Here is a 17,565-nt window from a genome sequence, read left to right as displayed (position 1 = left end):
ACTAATCTGTCCACCACAGGACTATTTATAGACTCAATTTCCTTAAAAATGTGTTTCAAAAGAATTTTTAAGTGAAGAATTTGTAGAGACTGATTAGAATTATTAGGCTTTTAGCCAACCCTGAGAAAATAGCCACATCTAGCTAATCTCAGCCATAAATCAGCTCCGATTCTTAAGCAAGCCTTGCCTCTCGTCACTTATAATGAGTGCCATTATTCCAAGAGAGATTCAGTGGGGAAAGAGGCCAGAATGCAGAGCACTTAACGTTCTTCCGAGTAATTAATTAGCAATACCTTTCTAGCATCTGTTACCAATTCTTTCATACACTCCTGGCAAAGTTAACAGACTTTTTTTCTTGCAAGCCTGCGACCGGAAGAGTCACTATCGCTACATGGAGATGGATTTGGGTAGGGAAGGGAAGGGGGGAAAGGGAAATGGGTTTTTTGCAACTACATTCAAAGCAGTTTACATATATTCAGGTCCTTATTTTGTACCAGGGGCAATGGAGGGTTAAGTGACTTGCCCAGAGTCACAAGGAGCTGCAGTGGGAATCGAACCCAGTTCCCCAGAATCAGAGTCTGCTGCACTAACCACTAGGCTACTCCTCCACTAGCAATGTTCCATGTAGAAGCCTGCCCTTGCAGATCAGCAATGCGGGTCGCGCAGGTTTCTGTTTCTGTGAGTCTGACGTCCTGCACCTATGTGCAGGACGTCAGACTCACAGAAACAGAAGCCTGCATGGCCGCGTTGCTGATCTGCAAGGGCAGGCTTCTACATGGAATGTTGCTAGTGGAATAGCAACATTCCATCTAGAAACTCCAATAGTAGCAACATTCCATGTAGAATCTCAAATAGAGAAAGGGAACTGGGACTTGACATGCCGCCTTTCTGAGGTTTTTGCAACTACATTCAAAGCGGTTTACATATATTCAGGTACTTATTTTGTACCAAGGGCAATAGAGGGTTAAGTGACTTACCCAGAGTCACAAGGAGCTGCAGTGGGAATTGAACCCAGTTCCACAAGATCAAAGTCCACTGCACTAACCACTAGGCTACTCCTAGTGGATGGATGTATTTTTATTTATTTATGGCATTTGTATCCCACATTATCCCACCTCTTTGCAGGCTCAATGTGGCTTACAATTCGTCATGGATACTGGAAATAGCAGTGAAGTTACATTTCGTTTACAGAGGGTTTTGTGTTACATGGTGGTGAAATACATGAAGGTGTTAAGGCAGAAAGACATTATAAGACAGTCTGGAAGTAGGGTGCTGCTGTCTCATTTCCTCTCTCCTCTCCCGCCTCCACTGCTGCTGCCCCCCTCAACCCCCCCCCCCCACACCAGACCACCACCACCACCACCACCTGACATAGAGAACTGGGTGCACAAGTTTTCTGTGGCAGTCAGGGGCAGATTCTGTGACAAGAATTAGAAAAGTCTGCGACACATTGGAAACATTTTCTCTTTCATATTCCGTTCTTCAAACCTTGCTTGTCTGCATCATTTCTTTGTATCCAGTGAGGGAACAGAATCTCATCCAGTGTCCTGCAGGTGGCAGAGGGGGAGGACATGGTCCAGAGCAGCGCTGGTCCAGATTGTTGACAGGAACAACCATCACCAGGGGGAACGGGAGAGTGGGGAGGGTGGCTCGTAAGAGGATCTTCCACATCAGGAGAGGGGCAGTGACCCCCCCCCCCCCACATAGACTACACTGAGGGGGGAAAGGGCAGAAAATCTTCAACATCAAACTGTAGACCACAGCTTCCTAAACCTGTCCTGGGGGAACCCCAGCCAGTCAGGTTTTTCTGGATACCCACACGAGAGAAATATGCGTGCAGTGGAAGTAGTGCATGCAAATCAGTTTCATGAATATTCATTGCAGGAATCCTGAAAACCGGACTGGCTGGGAAACACTGCTGTAGGCCATTCCCTCTAGACCTATTTTCTGGGTCTTCTACTCCATCCCGTAGGTCTGTGTAGGCTTTCAGAAGACCAGCCAGTTGGTGCTGCAGACTGGCAGATGCTTCAGCTTGCTTGTCAGCCCTTTTCTTCTTTCTTGTGGAGCCGTTCAGTGTGTCCCCACATGTCCGTGACTAAACTTGCCATCTCCCCTCGAAACAAGGTATCACTCTTCATAGGAGACCCTTAGCTCTGCCAGTGGCTTCTGCTCATCCACAGCTGCATCAGCAGAGGCATCACTCTCCTCTCTTGGTCGCACACTTTCCTCTAGTGCCACTTACATCTTGTAGCTGGAGAATCCTTGCAAACATAGGAGCCAGCTCTGTGGGTGCCAGTGGTGCTGAGCACCCCAATATTCAGCAAGCTCCTTCATTGTGTCCGGGGGTGGGGGGGGGAGGTGATTTATGATGTGTTTGGCACCTCCAATCATTTTGAACTACTGGTGCCTATGCTTGCAAGTCAGTTTTTTTATTCCCGGCCACTGCTGGGCAGTGTTGCAGGTGAGATGCAAATTAGTGTCCAAATTAAGCTTTCAGAGAGTTTGGGGAGTTCATCGGGCATCGCTTTCATTACGTCTTCCACTCTTCCACCAGACTTTTATTTTAGTAATAACTGGGAATAGTTGATGAGTATTAACAGCCTGGTGGCTTAGTGGCTGTGCTGTGCATGGCCATGTGAAAGGATCCAAGTTCAAATCCTGGCTCGGATTTTAATTTCTCTTTGGGCTGGAGCTGGAGCTGCCGCTGAAGCAGCACTTGACAGTCCCTGGAAGCAGGGAGTCAGAGTCATTGCTGAATGGCGACATCTAGTGGCTGGAGTTAGGGCCCATGACTGAAGGGATCTGGAAGGAGCTGTGGTGTGTGGTCTCGGATGGGGGTGGGGTGGACTGAAAGGTCTGGACTAAGTGAGCTGGGAACGGAATAAAAAAGTGGAAGAATTCCCAGGTAGCGGTGATGGAAGATCCAGTGCGCCGGTCCCCAGTGCCTGCTTCTCACTCAGCTCATAGCTGTGTAAGATTTACCAGGTCAAGATTCAGCAGCATTTATCCAGATTAATGCCACCAGTGGCACTGTACCCGGATACGCAGATGTGCTACCCGGATAATGTTGCTGATCCTTACAGACTACTACTACTACTACTATTTAGCATTTCTATAGCGCTACAAGGCATACGCAGCGCTGCACAAACATAGAAGAAAGACAGTCCCTGCTCAAAGAGCTATGTAATAAAAGTGAGCCAAGTATAGGACAATCAAGCCATTGTGACATCACTGATGAGGTTGGCTCTTATTGGTGGCCTGAGGCATTATGACATCACAATATCACCTCTGATTACAAGAGACTACTACTACTACTATTTAGCATTTCTATAGCGCTACAAGGCGTACGCAGCGCTGCACAAACATAGAAGAAAGACAGTCCCTGCTCAAAGAGCTATGTAATAAAAGTGAGCCAAGTATAGGACAATCAAGCCATTGTGACATCACTGATGAGGTTGGCTCTTATTGGTGGCCTGAGGCATTATGACATCACAATATCACCTCTGATTACAAGAGACTACTACTACTACTATTTAGCATTTCTATAGTGCTACAAGGCATACGCAGCGCTGCACAAACATAGAAGAAAGACAGTCCCTGCTCAAAGAGCTTACAATCTAATAGACAAAAAATAAATAAAGTAAGCAAATCAAATCAATTAATGTGTACAGGAAGGAGGAGAGGAGGGTAGGTGGAGGCGAGTGGTTACGAGTCAAAAGCAATGTTAAAGAGGTGGGCTTTCAGTCTAGATTTAAAGGTGGCCAAGGATGGGGCAAGACGTAGGGGCTCAGGAAGTTTATTCCAGGCGTAGGGTGCAACGAGACAGAAGGCGCGGTCTGGAGTTGGCAGTAGTGGAGAAGGGAACAGATAAGAAGGATTTATCCATGGAGCGGAGTGCACGGGAAGGGGTGTAGGGAAGGACGAGTGTGGAGAGATACTGGGGAGCAGCAGAGTGAGTACATTTATAGGTTAGTAGAAGAAGTTTGAACAGGACTATCCAGCTAGTGCCAGGGCAGTCCAGAGACAGAACTTGGGCAGAGCCAGAGATTATCTGGTCAGTGGAAATATTCAGTCCGCGAACCAGATAACTAATCAGATAAGATTAGGACAGCAAAAAAAGCTGTCTTAACTTTAGCTGGTTTCCTCTCTGGTTAGTGGACTGAGGGGTGGCCTAGTGGTTAGGGTGGTGGACTTTGGTCCTGGGGAACTTAGGATCTGAATTCGATTCCCACTTCAGGCACATGCAGCTCCTTGTGACTCTGGGCAAGTCATTTAACCCTCCATTGCCCCATGTGAGCCGCATTGAGCCTGCCATGAGTGGGAAAGCCTAGGGTACAAATGTAACAAAAATAAAATAGATACTATTGGAGATTCTACATGGAATGTTGCTACTATTGAAATTCTGTTGCTACTATTGGAGATTCTACATGGAATGTTGCTATTCCACTAGCAACATTCCATGTAGAATCTCCAATAGTAGCAACAGTGGAGGAGTGGCCTAGTGGTTAGGGTGGTGGAACTGAGTTCGATTCTCACTTCAGGCACAGGCAGCTCCTTGTGACTCTGGGCAAGTCACTTAACCCTCCATTGCCCCATGTAAGCCGCATTGAGCCTGCCATGAGTGGGAAATTGCAGGGTACAAATGTAACAAAAAAAATATCTCTCTTAAGCAAAAGATGATGGCACTCAACTGTACGCCGAGATTCAGCTCCAGTCTGTATCTGCATTGGCTGGCATTTAAATTAAATCAGCTGACTTTCAGAAAGTACTAGTCCAGCTGGTTAAACCACAGCAGAAAACACAAATAGCACAGAGCGAAGTGGGTCAAGGGCCTCCTGGGGATTTGCCTTTCAGTCCCAGCTCTGCTTCTAGGCTTCACTTTATCTTCCTTCTGGCTCTGCCTCAGCCACTCTGTGTGACCTTGAGCAAGGACCCTTATCTGCCTGGAGCTCTAATTGGGAAAAAGAATGACCTCATCTTCCTCTCAGAAGTTCTCATTCCAAAAGCAGAGCAATCCACAATTGATGTCAGACAGTCACAAGACACTCCAGACGCTGGAAGGGGACTTGATATACTGCCTTTCTGTGGGTTTTGCAACTACATTCAAAGCGGTGGTTCACATAGTATATACAGGTACTTATTTGTACCTGGGGCAATGGAGGGTTAAGTGACTTGCCCAGAATCACAAGGAGCTCCAGTGGGAATCAAACCTAACATTCCATGTAGAATCTCAAATAGAGAAAGGGAACTGGGACTTGACATGCCACCTTTCTGAGGTTTTTGCAACTACATTCAAAGTGGTTTACATATATTCAGGTACTTATTTTATACCTGGGGCAATGGAGAGTTAAGTGACTTTCCCAGAGTCAGAGGGAGCTGCAGTGGGAATCAAACCCAGTTCCCCAGAATCAGAGTCCGCTGAACTAACCACTAGGCTACTCCTCCACTAGCAATATTCCATGTAGAAGCCTGCCCTTGCAGATCACCAATGCGGCCGCACAGGCTTCTGTTTCTGTGAGTCTGACTTACAGAAACAGAAGCCTACATGGCCAAGTTGCTGATCTCCAAGGGCAGGCTTCTACATGGAACGTTGCTAGTGGAAAAGCAACATTCCATGTAGAATCTCAAATAGGGAAAGGGAACTGGGACTTGACATGCCGCCTTTCTGTGGTTTTTGCAACCTACGTTCAAAGCGGTTTACATATATTCAGGTACTTATTTTGTACCAGGGGCAACGGAAGGTTAAGTGACTTTCCCAGAGTCAGAAGGAGCTGCAGTGGGAATGGAACACAGTTCCCCAGGATCAAAGTCTGCTGCACTAACCACTAGGCTACTCCTCTGACTCTGGACTCTGGTTATATCTAAGTCTAAAACTGCAAACGATCATTATTTTATCTCTTAAAAGCTTGTCCTGAACTGCAGAAAAAGTCCATGTGTGATAGGCAGCGAGCGCTCGAAGTGGTGAGATTCCTCGTTTCTTTGTCCAGATGCAGGACATGGTCATGGAACGTGTGCTGAAAATGGTTAGTCTTTTATTTTCCATGCGCTGTGAACCAGATGTGTTGCGAAGCATTTTTCCCACAGATGCAAAACCAGAGAACAGCAGCACATCTGGCTTATCATAAGCTAAAAGTTCTGAAGAAATTCAAATGAAACAGATGGAGACGGAAAGAACATGAGAGGGCTCCTGCTCTCAGCACGTTTCAGTTACAAAACAGACATGATGATGGGACGCAGTTTCTGTGCAGACACACTTGGCCAGTCCTGGTAAACAAACTTCACTCCCCACTGGACTGTAGGATTGTGTACTAGACACATCAGAAGAGTTTTCCTCCCAAAATCAGATCGCCTCTCGCTGTTAGAACGATCAGGGCTCATTTCTCCAGCCAGACCGCAAGGCAGGGTCAGGGCCAGCAGTGTGAGTGCTGTGAGAAAAGGAAACCCGTAGCCCCAGCTTAAAAAGGTTCCACATCGGCAACAAAAAGTTCCAGGTCAGGGGACCCATAAAATCACCAGGGTGAAAAGGAAGAAAAAAGTGTCCAGTGTCATTGGCTGGTGAACGGAAAGAAATCTGCAGAGCTCAGGGCTGTCACAGGTCAATGAAAACAGTGTCCCAGACAAGATCCAAGCAGCTGGCCATTGAAAATGCCATGAGAATTTGTCCATTGAGTACTACTCAAAACATTTTCATCGTGAACTTTGACCTTTGATAAATGAAATATCTTGATACTAAATTTCATTTGAATACCATATTCCAGTGGTTCTCAGACTTTTTCAGTTCATGGCACCCTTACTGTCTGAGCAATTTTTCACAGCACCCCCCTCTCCCCCGGCCACATAAGTCTCTGAACCACCCCCCCCCCCCCCCGTCACATAGGTCTCCACACACTCCCTCCACCACATAGATTTCCTTTTCCCTGCAGCCCCCTCTTCTCACTCCAGTACACTTCTCCTCCCTGAAAATTCAGCACACTTCTCCATTCCCTACAGAACCCCTCCTCCCATGTCCAGGACGCCTCTCCATTCCCTGCAGCCCCCCCCTCCTCCCATAAGTCCAGCATACCTCTGCCTTCCCCAAATCCAGCATCTCTCGCTACCTTCTTTCCTGCAGGCCCAGGGTCACTGCCGCTTCCTTCTCCTTCCCCCTGCCGCTGCTGCAGTGCTTGCAGCTTACATATTCGGGCTGTCCGCAAATCACACAGGCGCTCTGGGGCCTTCCCCCTGCCGCCTGCATCCAGCCCTGTCTGATGTAACTTCCTGTTGCGAGGGCTGGACGCGGCAGAAGGAAGTCGCAGTGGCTACGTGAATCGCGGAGGCCTGAAAATGTAAGCTGCAAGCACTGCGGTGGCGGCAGGGTAAGAGGGAGGAAGTAGAAGGTTCTGGAACTTCAGGAGGGGAACGTAGGGAGCGATGCTGGATTGTGGGCGGTGGCAGGGAGGTCAGGATTTGCCACGGCACTCCTGAGAGTTCGCCGCTGCGCACAGTTTGGGACACGTGGAGGGGCATAATTGAATGAAAACGTCTATCTCCATGGGCGTTTATCTCCGAGAACGGGTCCGTGAAGGGGCGGACTGAACCGTATTTTTGAAAAAAATAGACGTCCATGTTTTATTCGGCAATTTGTGAGCTGGGCGTTTTTGTTTTTCAGTGATAATGGAAAATGAAAGCGCCCAGCTCAAAAACGAATAAATCCAAGGCATTTGTTCGTGGGAGGGGTCAGGATTCGTAGTGCACTGGTCCCCCTCACATGCCAGGACACCAACCGGGCACCCTAGGGGGCACTTTTACAAAAAAACAAAAAAAAAGGTAAAAGAGCTCCCAGGTGCATAGCACCCTTCCCTTGTGTGTTGAGCCCCCCAAATCCCCCTCAAAACCCACTGCCCACAAGTCTACACCATTACTATAGCCCTAAGGGGTGAAGGGGGGCACCTACATATGGGTACAGTGGGTTTGGGGGGGGGGGGGTTGGACGACTAAGCATTAAGCAGCACAATTGTAACAGGTAGGGGGGGGATGGGCCTGGGTCCACCTGCCTGAAGTCCACTGCACCCCCTAACAACTGCTCCAGGGACCTGCATACTGCTGCCAGGGAGGTGGGTATGACATTTGAGGGTGAAAATAAAAAGTTGTGAAACATCATGTTTTGTGGTGGGAGGGGGTTAGTGACCACTGGGGGAGTCAGGGGAGGTCATCCCCGATTCCCTCTGGGGGTTATCTGGTCATTTAGGGCACTTTTTGGGGCCTTATTCGTGAAAAAACAGGGTCCAGGAAAAGTGCCGTAAATTCTAGCTACAAACGCATACTTTTTTCCATTATCGGCGAAAGGCGCCCATCTCTCCTCGGCCGATAACCACGCCCCAGTTCCATCTTCGCCACGCCTCCGACATGCCCCTGTCAACTTTGTACGCTTCCGCGATGGAGTGCAGTTGAAAACGTCCAAAATCGGCTTTCCATTATACCGATTTATTCGTTTTTGTGAGATAAACGTCCATCTCCCGATTTGGGTCGAAATCTAGGCGTTTTTCTCTTTCAATTATAAGGTGGATTCAGACTTTTGCCATCATGACACCAGGGGCCCCTCTTACTATTCCTTTATGTGGTCCTACCACATGAACCTTATCCTACCACAACATCACAGTGGCGTAGCCAAGGGTGGGCCCAGGCCCACTCAGTAGCAGCACACCTGTGATGTGGCTGGCAGGGATCCCAAGACCCACCAGCCGAAAACTCTCAACAACTGCATACCTTGGAAATAGCAGATCTTCACCTGCAGCGATGAGCAACCGATACATGCTGTGGGTACTAGTTGCTGCTCACCGCCAATGAAAATCTACTATTTAAGAGGTATGCGGGGGGGGGGGGGGGGGGGGGGCGGGGGGGATGTTCGAGAGACCATATGGCATGCAGGCGAGAGAGGGCGAGACCATATCACCTGTGGGACAAGGCGGAGTTCTTCTGCCCACACATCTTGGGCCCAGACCAGTGGAGGAGTGGTCTAGTGGTTAGGGTGGTGGACTTTGGTCCTGGGGAACTGAGGAACTGAGTTTGATTCCCACTTCAGGCACAGGCAGCTCCTTGTGACTCTGGGCAAGTCACTTAACCCTCCATTGCCCCATGTAAGCCGCATTGAGCCTGCCATGAGTGGGAAAGCGCAGGGTACAAATGTAACAAAAAGAAAATAGATACTATTGGAGATTCTACATGGAATGTTGCTACTATTGGAGATTCTACATGGAATGTTGCTATTCCACTAGCAACATTCCATATAGAAGGCTGCGCAGGCTTCTGTTTCTGTGAGTCTGACGTCCTGCACGTACGTGCAGGACGTCAGACTCACGGAAGCAGAAGCCTGCGCAGCCACATTGGTGATCTGCAAGGGCCGACTTCTACATGGAATGTTGCTAGTGGAATAGCAACATTCCATGTAGAATCTCAAATAGTAGCAACAGTGGAGGAGTGGCCTAGTGGTTAGGGTGGTGGACTTTGGTCCTGAGGAACTGAGTTTGATTCCCACTTCAGGCACAGGCAGCTCCTTGTGACTCTGGGCAAGTCACTTAACCCTCCATTGCCTCATGTAAGCCACATTGAGCCTGCCATGAGTGGGAAAGTGTGGGGTACAAATGTAACAAGAACAAAACCCAAAATTGGGTGTCTGGCTATGCCCCTACAACATCACTTTGTATTTGTTTACTCCGGAGTCTGCAAACGCCTCTCCGGTATTATATAAGCCACATTGAGCCTACAAATAGGTGGGAAAATGTGAGATACAAATGTAACAAATCCTACATAATAATACACACCTCCAACGTTCTAACCTGCCTGGGAACGTGGTTCGCTCGGAGGTGGTCTAAGCAGGCTAGAATGCATGTCAGTGACAGCTGATTCCAAGGCAAGGGGAGGAGTAGGCTCTGCGTGTTTCCCTACTCCTCCCCCTGCCTGGGAATCAGCTGTCAGTGCGCCGCTCCCTTCGCGGGTTTCCCTACTCCTCTCCCTGTCTACGAAACAGCTCTCAGTGCCCCCCCCCATCGGCGCAACACCCAAGACCCCATCCCCCCTCGGCACATCACCTAAGCCCATACCCCCCCCCTCCCGGCCACATTAACCCCCTCGCCACCCGCAGCCGCCAATACTAACACTGTCTAGCCGCTGCTGCTTCTCCTGTTGAGCAGCAGCGGCCTGGACAAAAAGAAAAAAAGCAAAAAAAACATTTCAAACCTGAAACAGTGCTCCGTAGACAGCCATCTGGCATTGGCTGTCGTCACTGCAGCCGCTCCTCCTCTCCCCTCCACGTCACTGCCCCTGGAGGAAGACCCCGGAGGAGCGCAGCGACGTCAGAGGGGAGAGGAGGAGCGGCTGCAGTGATGACAGCCAATGCCAGATGGCTGTCTAAGGAGCCGTGTCTCAGGTTTAAAAATCTTTTTTAGGCTTTTTTCTTTTTGTACCGGCTGCTGCTGCTCAACAGGAGATGCAGCAGCGGCTGGACAGTGTTAGTATTGGCGGCTGCAGGTGGCGAGGGGGTTTATGTGCCCGGGGGAGGGGGGGGGGGTAGGGGCTTGGGTGATGCACCAGGGGGAGGGTCTTCGGTGATGCGCTGAGGTGGGGGGGGGGGGCTCTGGAACTCAAGAGGGAGGGAGGGGGGATTACTTTGCTAGCGCCCGTTTCATCTGTTTAGGAAATGGGCCTTTTTTACTAGTAATAAATAAACAAAGCTTAGCATATGCTAATGGAATTAGAATTGCACTAAATGCTAAGGATGCCCCATAGGTATAAAATGAGCTTCTTAGCATTTAGCAAGTGCTAATTCTGTTAGCACACGTTAAGCTTTAGTGAAAGGGTTCCCCAAGTCATTTTAGTACATCAAGCATGTAAGAACATAAGAACTGCCATACTGGGTCAGTCCAAAGGTCCATCTAGCCCAGTATCCTTCTTCCATCATGTGACACCCGATGCAAAAGACCGGATTGCACTCTTGCTGCTGGACTACAGTCTGCATCATTTGTGTTGGCGAGTAACTCAGTAATTTAAACTCGATAAGGTGCTAAAGATACTAAAGTAAGAATAATAATAGGGATCTGTACTGGGGCTGGTGCTATTTAACGTATTTATAAACTGTCTGGAAAACAGAACGACGAGTGAGGTGATTAAATTTGCAGATGACACAAACTATTCAAGGATGTTAAAACACAAACGGACTGTGAAATATTGCAGGAAGACCTTAGGAAATTGGAAGACGGGGCATCCAAACGGCAGATGAAATTTAAATGTGGACAAATGCAAAGTGATGCACATTGGGAAGAGCAATCCAAACTCATAGTTACCTGATGTTAGGGTCCACCTTGGGAGTCAGCAAACATGAAAAAGATCTAGGTGTCCTTGTAGATAATACGCTGAAATCTTATGCTCATTATGCGGCGGTGGCCAAAAAAGCAAACAGGATGCTAGGAATTATTAGGAAAGGGACGGTGAATAAGACCGAAAATACTATAATGTCTTTGTATCGCTCCATGATGCAACCTCACCTTGAGTACAGCATTCAGTTCTGGTCACCATGTCTCAAAAAAGATATAGTGGAATTAGAAAAGGTTCAAAGAAGAGCGACCAAAATGATAAAGGGGATGGAACTCCTCTCGTATGAGGAAAGGCTAAAGAGGTTAGAGCTCTTCAGCTTGGAAAGAGACAGATGATGGGGGGGGGGGGGGGGGGGGGGGGGGATATGATTGAAGTCTATAAAATCCTGAGTGGTGTAGAACGAGTAGAAGTGAATCTCTTGTTTACTCTTTGAAAAAGTACAAACACCAGGGGACCCTTGATGAAATTACATGGAAATATTTGTAAAACAAATAGGAGGAAATATTTTTTCACTCAACAAATAGTCAAGCTCTGGAACTAGTTACGAGAGGATGCGGTAACAGCGGTTAGCGTATCTGGGTTTAAAAAAAGGTTTGGACAAATTCCCGGAGGAAAAGTCCATAGTCTGCTGTCCCTGGGGTCAGTAGCATGGAATCTTGATACTCTTTGGGATTCTACCAGGTACAGTACCTGTGACATGGATTGTCCATTGTTGGAAGCAGGATACTGGGCTGGATGCAGTGGTGTAGCAAGGGGGGGCTGAAGGGGCGGTCTGCCCCGGGTGTCAGCTCGGGGGGGGTGCTCCCTGGCAGCTCCCCCCCCCCACAGGTGCAGCACGATGACACCCCCCCCCCCGACCCAGTGCCTACCCTCCTCAGCTCCCTCCAACCAGCTGAGCACCCTACCTTTAAAGAAATTTCGGAAGCCGTGGAGAGGCGAGGCGCAGTGCCTCGCGCCTGCAAGTAAAAGAAGTGAGGATCGTCATCGGGCCTTCCCTCACGCTGTCTGTCCCGCCCTCTGCTGACGCAACTTCCTATTTCCGCAAGGGCGGGACAGACAGCGTGAGAGAAGGCCAGATGACGATCCTCACTTCTTTTACTTGCAGGCGCGAGGCACTGCGCCTCGCCTCTCCACGGCTTCCGAAATTTCTTTAAAGGTAGGGTGCTCAGCTGGTTGGAGGGAGCTGAGGAGGATAGGCACTGGGTCGGAGGGGGGGTGTTGATGCGCTGAGGGGGGGGGGTGTCATCGTGCTGCACCCGGGGGGGGGGGGGGGGTGCAACGGTGAACCGCCCCGGGTGGCAGCCCTCCTTGCTACGTCACTGGCTGGATGGACCATCGGTCTAACCCAGTATGGCTATTCTTATGTTCATAACTAAATTAGATATGTATGCAGTAGTGCAAAACCAGGACTGGATCAGTCTGTTCAGTGGGGTTGAGGTATTGCCTTTACTTCTAGTCTCCATGTAGCATCTCTTCTCTCTGTTTCTGCTACATACTAGAAGGTAGCAGATAAACGGCTCCCAGTAGAGGCAATTAATCTTTTCCTCTTTGGTCAGTGATCTTACAAGATCCCAAATTTAATCAAACACCTATTCCTTCCTGTCTTCATCTCTAACCACCAGCCATTGTAATAAAAATAATCGAATGGCTTTCAAAGCTAGTGAGTTTGCCGTCGAAATCTCTGGTGTCCTGGGTCCCCTTGGCCTTTGTCACCTTACCAAGATCCATTCGAATAGTCACTGACCATCTGGAAGCTACTAAAAACGTACCTTTTCAAACAAGCCTACACAAATGGCCCGACTTAACTATGAGTCCATCTGCGCTACCCAGATCAGACTATGATGACAGAACCTGGAATATGCTCCCCTATTTAATCCTAAGTACATCCCTATTCCTACCCCTCCCGGAAAATGTGGTGAAGGCGGTTAGCTTAGCAGAGTTTAAAAAGGGGTTGGACGGTTTCCTAAAGGACAAGTCCATAAACCGCTACTAAATGGACTTGGGAAAAATCCACAATTCCAGGAATAACACGTATAGAATGTTTGTACATTTGGAAAGATCGCCAGGTGCCCTTGGCCTGGATTGGCCGCTGTCGTGGACAAGATGCTGGGCTCGATGGACCCTTGGTCTTTTCCCAGTATGGCATTACTTATGTAATTATGTACTTACAGTGGTGGAAATAAGTATTTGATCCCTTGCTGATTTTGTAAGTTTGCCCACTGACAAAGACATGAGCAGCCCATAATTGAAGGGTAGGTTATTGGTAACAGTGAGAGATAGCACATCACAAATTAAATCCGGAAAATCACATTGTGGAAAGTATATGAATTTATTTGCATTCTGCAGAGGGAAATAAGTATTTGATCCTCCACCAACCAGTAAGAGATCTGGCCCCTACAGACCAGGTAGATGCTCCAAATCAACTCGTTACCTGCATGACAGACAGCTGTCGGCAATGGTCACCTGTATGAAAGACACCTGTCCACAGACTCAGTGAATCAGTCAGACTCTAACCTCTACAAAATGGCCAAGAGCAAGGAGCTGTCTAAGGATGTCAGGGACAAGATCATACACCTGCACAAGGCTGGAATGGGCTACAAAACCATCAGTAAGACGCTGGGCGAGAAGGAGACAACTGTTGGTGCCATAGTAAGAAAATGGAAGAAGTACAAAATGACTGTCAATCGACAAAGATCTGGGGCTCCACGCAAAATCTCACCTCGTGGGGTATCCTTGATCATGAGGAAGGTTAGAAATCAGCCTACAACTACAAGGGGGGAACTTGTCAATGATCTCAAGGCAGCTGGGACCACTGTCACCACGAAAACCATTGGTAACACATTACGACATAACGGATTGCAATCCTGCAGTGCCCGCAAGGTCCCCCTGCTCCGGAAGGCACATGTGACGGCCCGTCTGAAGTTTGCCAGTGAACACCTGGATGATGCCGAGAGTGATTGGGAGAAGGTGCTGTGGTCAGATGAGACAAAAATTGAGCTCTTTGGCATGAACTCAACTCGCCGTGTTTGGAGGAAGAGAAATGCTGCCTATGACCCAAAGAACACCGTCCCCACTGTCAAGCATGGAGGTGGAAATGTTATGTTTTGGGGGTGTTTCTCTGCTAAGGGCACAGGACTACTTCACCGCATCAATGGGAGAATGGATGGGGCCATGTACCGTACAATTCTGAGTGACAACCTCCTTCCCTCCGCCAGGGCCTTAAAAATGGGTCGTGGCTGGGTCTTCCAGCACGACAATGACCCAAAACATACAGCCAAGGCAACAAAGGAGTGGCTCAGGAAGAAGCACATTAGGGTCATGGAGTGGCCTAGCCAGTCACCAGACCTTAATCCCATTGAAAACTTATGGAGGGAGCTGAAGCTGCGAGTTGCCAAGCGACAGCCCAGAACTCTTAATGATTTAGAGATGATCTGCAAAGAGGAGTGGACCAAAATTCCTCCTGACATGTGTGCAAACCTCATCATCAACTACAGAAGACGTCTGACCGCTGTGCTTGCCAACAAGGGTTTTGCCACCAAGTATTAGGTCTTGTTTGCCAGAGGGATTAAATACTTATTTCCCTCTGCAGAATGCAAATAAATTCATATACTTTCCACAATGTGATTTTCCGGATTTAATTTGTGATGTGCTATCTCTCACTGTTACCAATAACCTACCCTTCAATTATGGGCTGCTCATGTCTTTGTCAGTGGGCAAACTTACAAAATCAGCAAGGGATCAAATACTTATTTCCACCACTGTATATGCTTTCTCCCACACTATACAACACGCTAATCCCAATACACACTCTCCTCCCACTCCCCTACCCACCTTACCTACCCTCATCTAAACAATCACCTCTTTATCTACCGTATTACAGCCATATCTTTTCTATGTTACTTTGTAAACCTGATATTCTATGTAAGCCGCATTGAACCTGCTAATAAGTGGGAAAACGCAGGGTATAAATGTTACAAATAAATAAATAAATTACTCAAACACCATCGACCAGGTTGTTTCCATGGGAGTTATAGTCTGCTGGTTTGAAACTGCCTACCCCACAGCTTGACGTCACGCTTTGAGCTCTCCTAAACGCATCTTAAAGCACATGGATTTGTTGATATCGTGCAAATCACATCCCAGCTCTAATCTGAAACAGTCAAGTGTTTTCGCTTCAGCATTGTGACTTCTCTTTGTGATTTTACCACTACGTTAAGTTGGTCAAGAATCTCCTCCTTCAGCATATGATTTCACACAAAGTGCCGTGTGAAAATACCTTCAAAAGGTGCCCACAGGAAACACAAGGCTAAACAGTTATTAACATGACTTACCCAAATTTGGATCATATTCACTTATAAACCTCTTGGTCAAGAACTTCACAGTCAGCGCTATAAGGAAAATGCAGACAGTCTGAAATTACAAGATGCCCCCTAGAGGACTCAGGTTCACTGTACATCTTACTCTTACCAACAAGCCCCAAGGGCGAGAACCTTCATAGAAATGTTTTGGTATGTTCTGTAGGGCCGGTCAAACCCGGTAAGTGGGGTAAGCGCCGCAGGGGGGCGCCTGCCTTCAAGGGTGGTGCTGAGCCGCCATACCGTGCCGCCCTTGGTGCTCTAAATCTTTAATTTACCTCAGTTCCATCAGCCGCACCGTTTGAAAGCCCTGCCCAGTCTCTAGCCTTCCCTCCCTTCATGAGTTCGTTCCACACTCCCGCCTTCTGATGTCATTTCCTCGAGGGCGGGACTGCAGAACGAACTCACGGAGGGAAGGCTAGAGATAGGGCAAGGCTTTCAAATGATGCGGCTGCTGGAACGGAGGTAAATTAAAGATTTAAAGCACCAAGGGCGACGGGGGATGGGGCGAAGGAGAATCGCTGGACAGGGACAGGGTGGGAGAAGAGAGAAAGGAGATGCTGGGGGGGGGGGGGGCGGGGGCGCCAACTCATAGTCTGCAGGGGGGCGCCAGAGATCCTAGGACCGGCCCTGATGTTCTGGTTGCTTTATTACGAAGGATCTGATGCCACATCTCTACCAAGGTGATGGGTGGATTACTTTATTTTTTGTCTATTAGATTGTAAGCTCTTTGAGCAGGGACTGTCTTTCTTCTATGTTTGTGCAGCGCTGCGTATGCCTTGTAGCGCTATAGAAATGCTAAATAGTAGTAGTAGTAGTAGTTTCATCTTGTGTAGGGATCTAATCAGCTAGTAACCACAAACGTGGGGAAACTAGATCCTCTACGCAGGAAAATGCAGAGACAACGGAGTAGCGTGATCAACAGGACACTTCCAAGCAAAACCAGGGAGACAGGAGATAAACGGAATGTTCTTTAATAATAAAATAGACTCGACATGGCACCGTGTTTCGACGAACACCGCCTGCCTCAGGAGTCTGTATATGGTGATCACCAGTGGTTGCAATTGAAGAGCGAGTAGACCAAAATAAACCTTTAAAAAGGCTGGTGTTAGGTCGCTTTTCTCAAGGATGGGCAGACTAGATGGACCATGCAGGTCTTTTTCTGCCGTCATCTACTATGTTACTATGTATGTAATGTGAGCCATGCAGTAGAAGGCTTATTTTGGTGTACTCGCTCTTCAATTGTGACCACTGATGGTCACCAAAAATACTAGGACTAGGGGGCATGCGATGAAGCTACAATGTAGTAAATTTAAAACGAATCAGAGAAAATCTTTCTTCACTCAACGTGTAATTAAACTCTGGAATTTGTTGCCAGAGAATGTGGTAAAGGCGGTTAGCTTAGCAGAGTTTTAAAAAGGTTTGGACGACTTCCTAAAGGAAAAGTCCATAGATCGTTATTAAATGGACTTGGGGAAAATCCACTATTTCTGGGATAAACAGCATAAAATGTTTTGTACTTTTTTGGGATCTTGCCGGGTATTTGTGACCTGGATTTACCACTGTTGGAAACAGGATGCTGGGCTCGATGGACCTTTGGTCTTTCCCAGTATGGCAATACTTATGTACTTATGTGCTTGGGATTCTGAATGGAATCTTGCTACTCTTTGGGGTTCCACATGGAATGTTGCTACACTTTGAAATTCTACATGGAATCTTGCTACTCTTTAGAATTCTAGAATCTTGCTATTCTTTGGGGGGTTCTACATGGAATGTTGCTACTATTGGGTACTTGTGACCTGGATTGGCCACTGTTGGAAACAGGATGCTGGGCTTGATGGACCTTTGGTCTGTCCCAGTG

The 17,565-nt window shown here is 48.0% G+C and overlaps 1 protein-coding gene across 5 annotated transcripts in view; it reads right to left on the bottom strand.

Moving 5' to 3' along the window:
- Window positions 1–17,565, bottom strand: part of RASL12 (RAS like family 12) — a 79,537-nt gene that overhangs the window by 29,654 nt on the left and 32,318 nt on the right. For all 5 annotated transcript variants that reach the window (XM_030189768.1, XM_030189771.1, XM_030189769.1 and 2 more), the window contains exon 3: window positions 15,681–15,737. In XM_030189768.1, coding sequence (XP_030045628.1) covers window positions 15,681–15,737 — 57 coding nt within the window. The remainder of the gene's footprint in view (window positions 1–15,680; window positions 15,738–17,565) is intronic.

Source organism: Microcaecilia unicolor, chromosome 1 (assembly GCF_901765095.1).
Source record: "Microcaecilia unicolor chromosome 1, aMicUni1.1, whole genome shotgun sequence".
Taxonomy (NCBI): domain Eukaryota; kingdom Metazoa; phylum Chordata; class Amphibia; order Gymnophiona; family Siphonopidae; genus Microcaecilia; species Microcaecilia unicolor.
The sequence above is the reverse complement of the archived record's forward strand: the minus strand, read 5'-3'. Positions and strand labels throughout refer to the sequence as shown.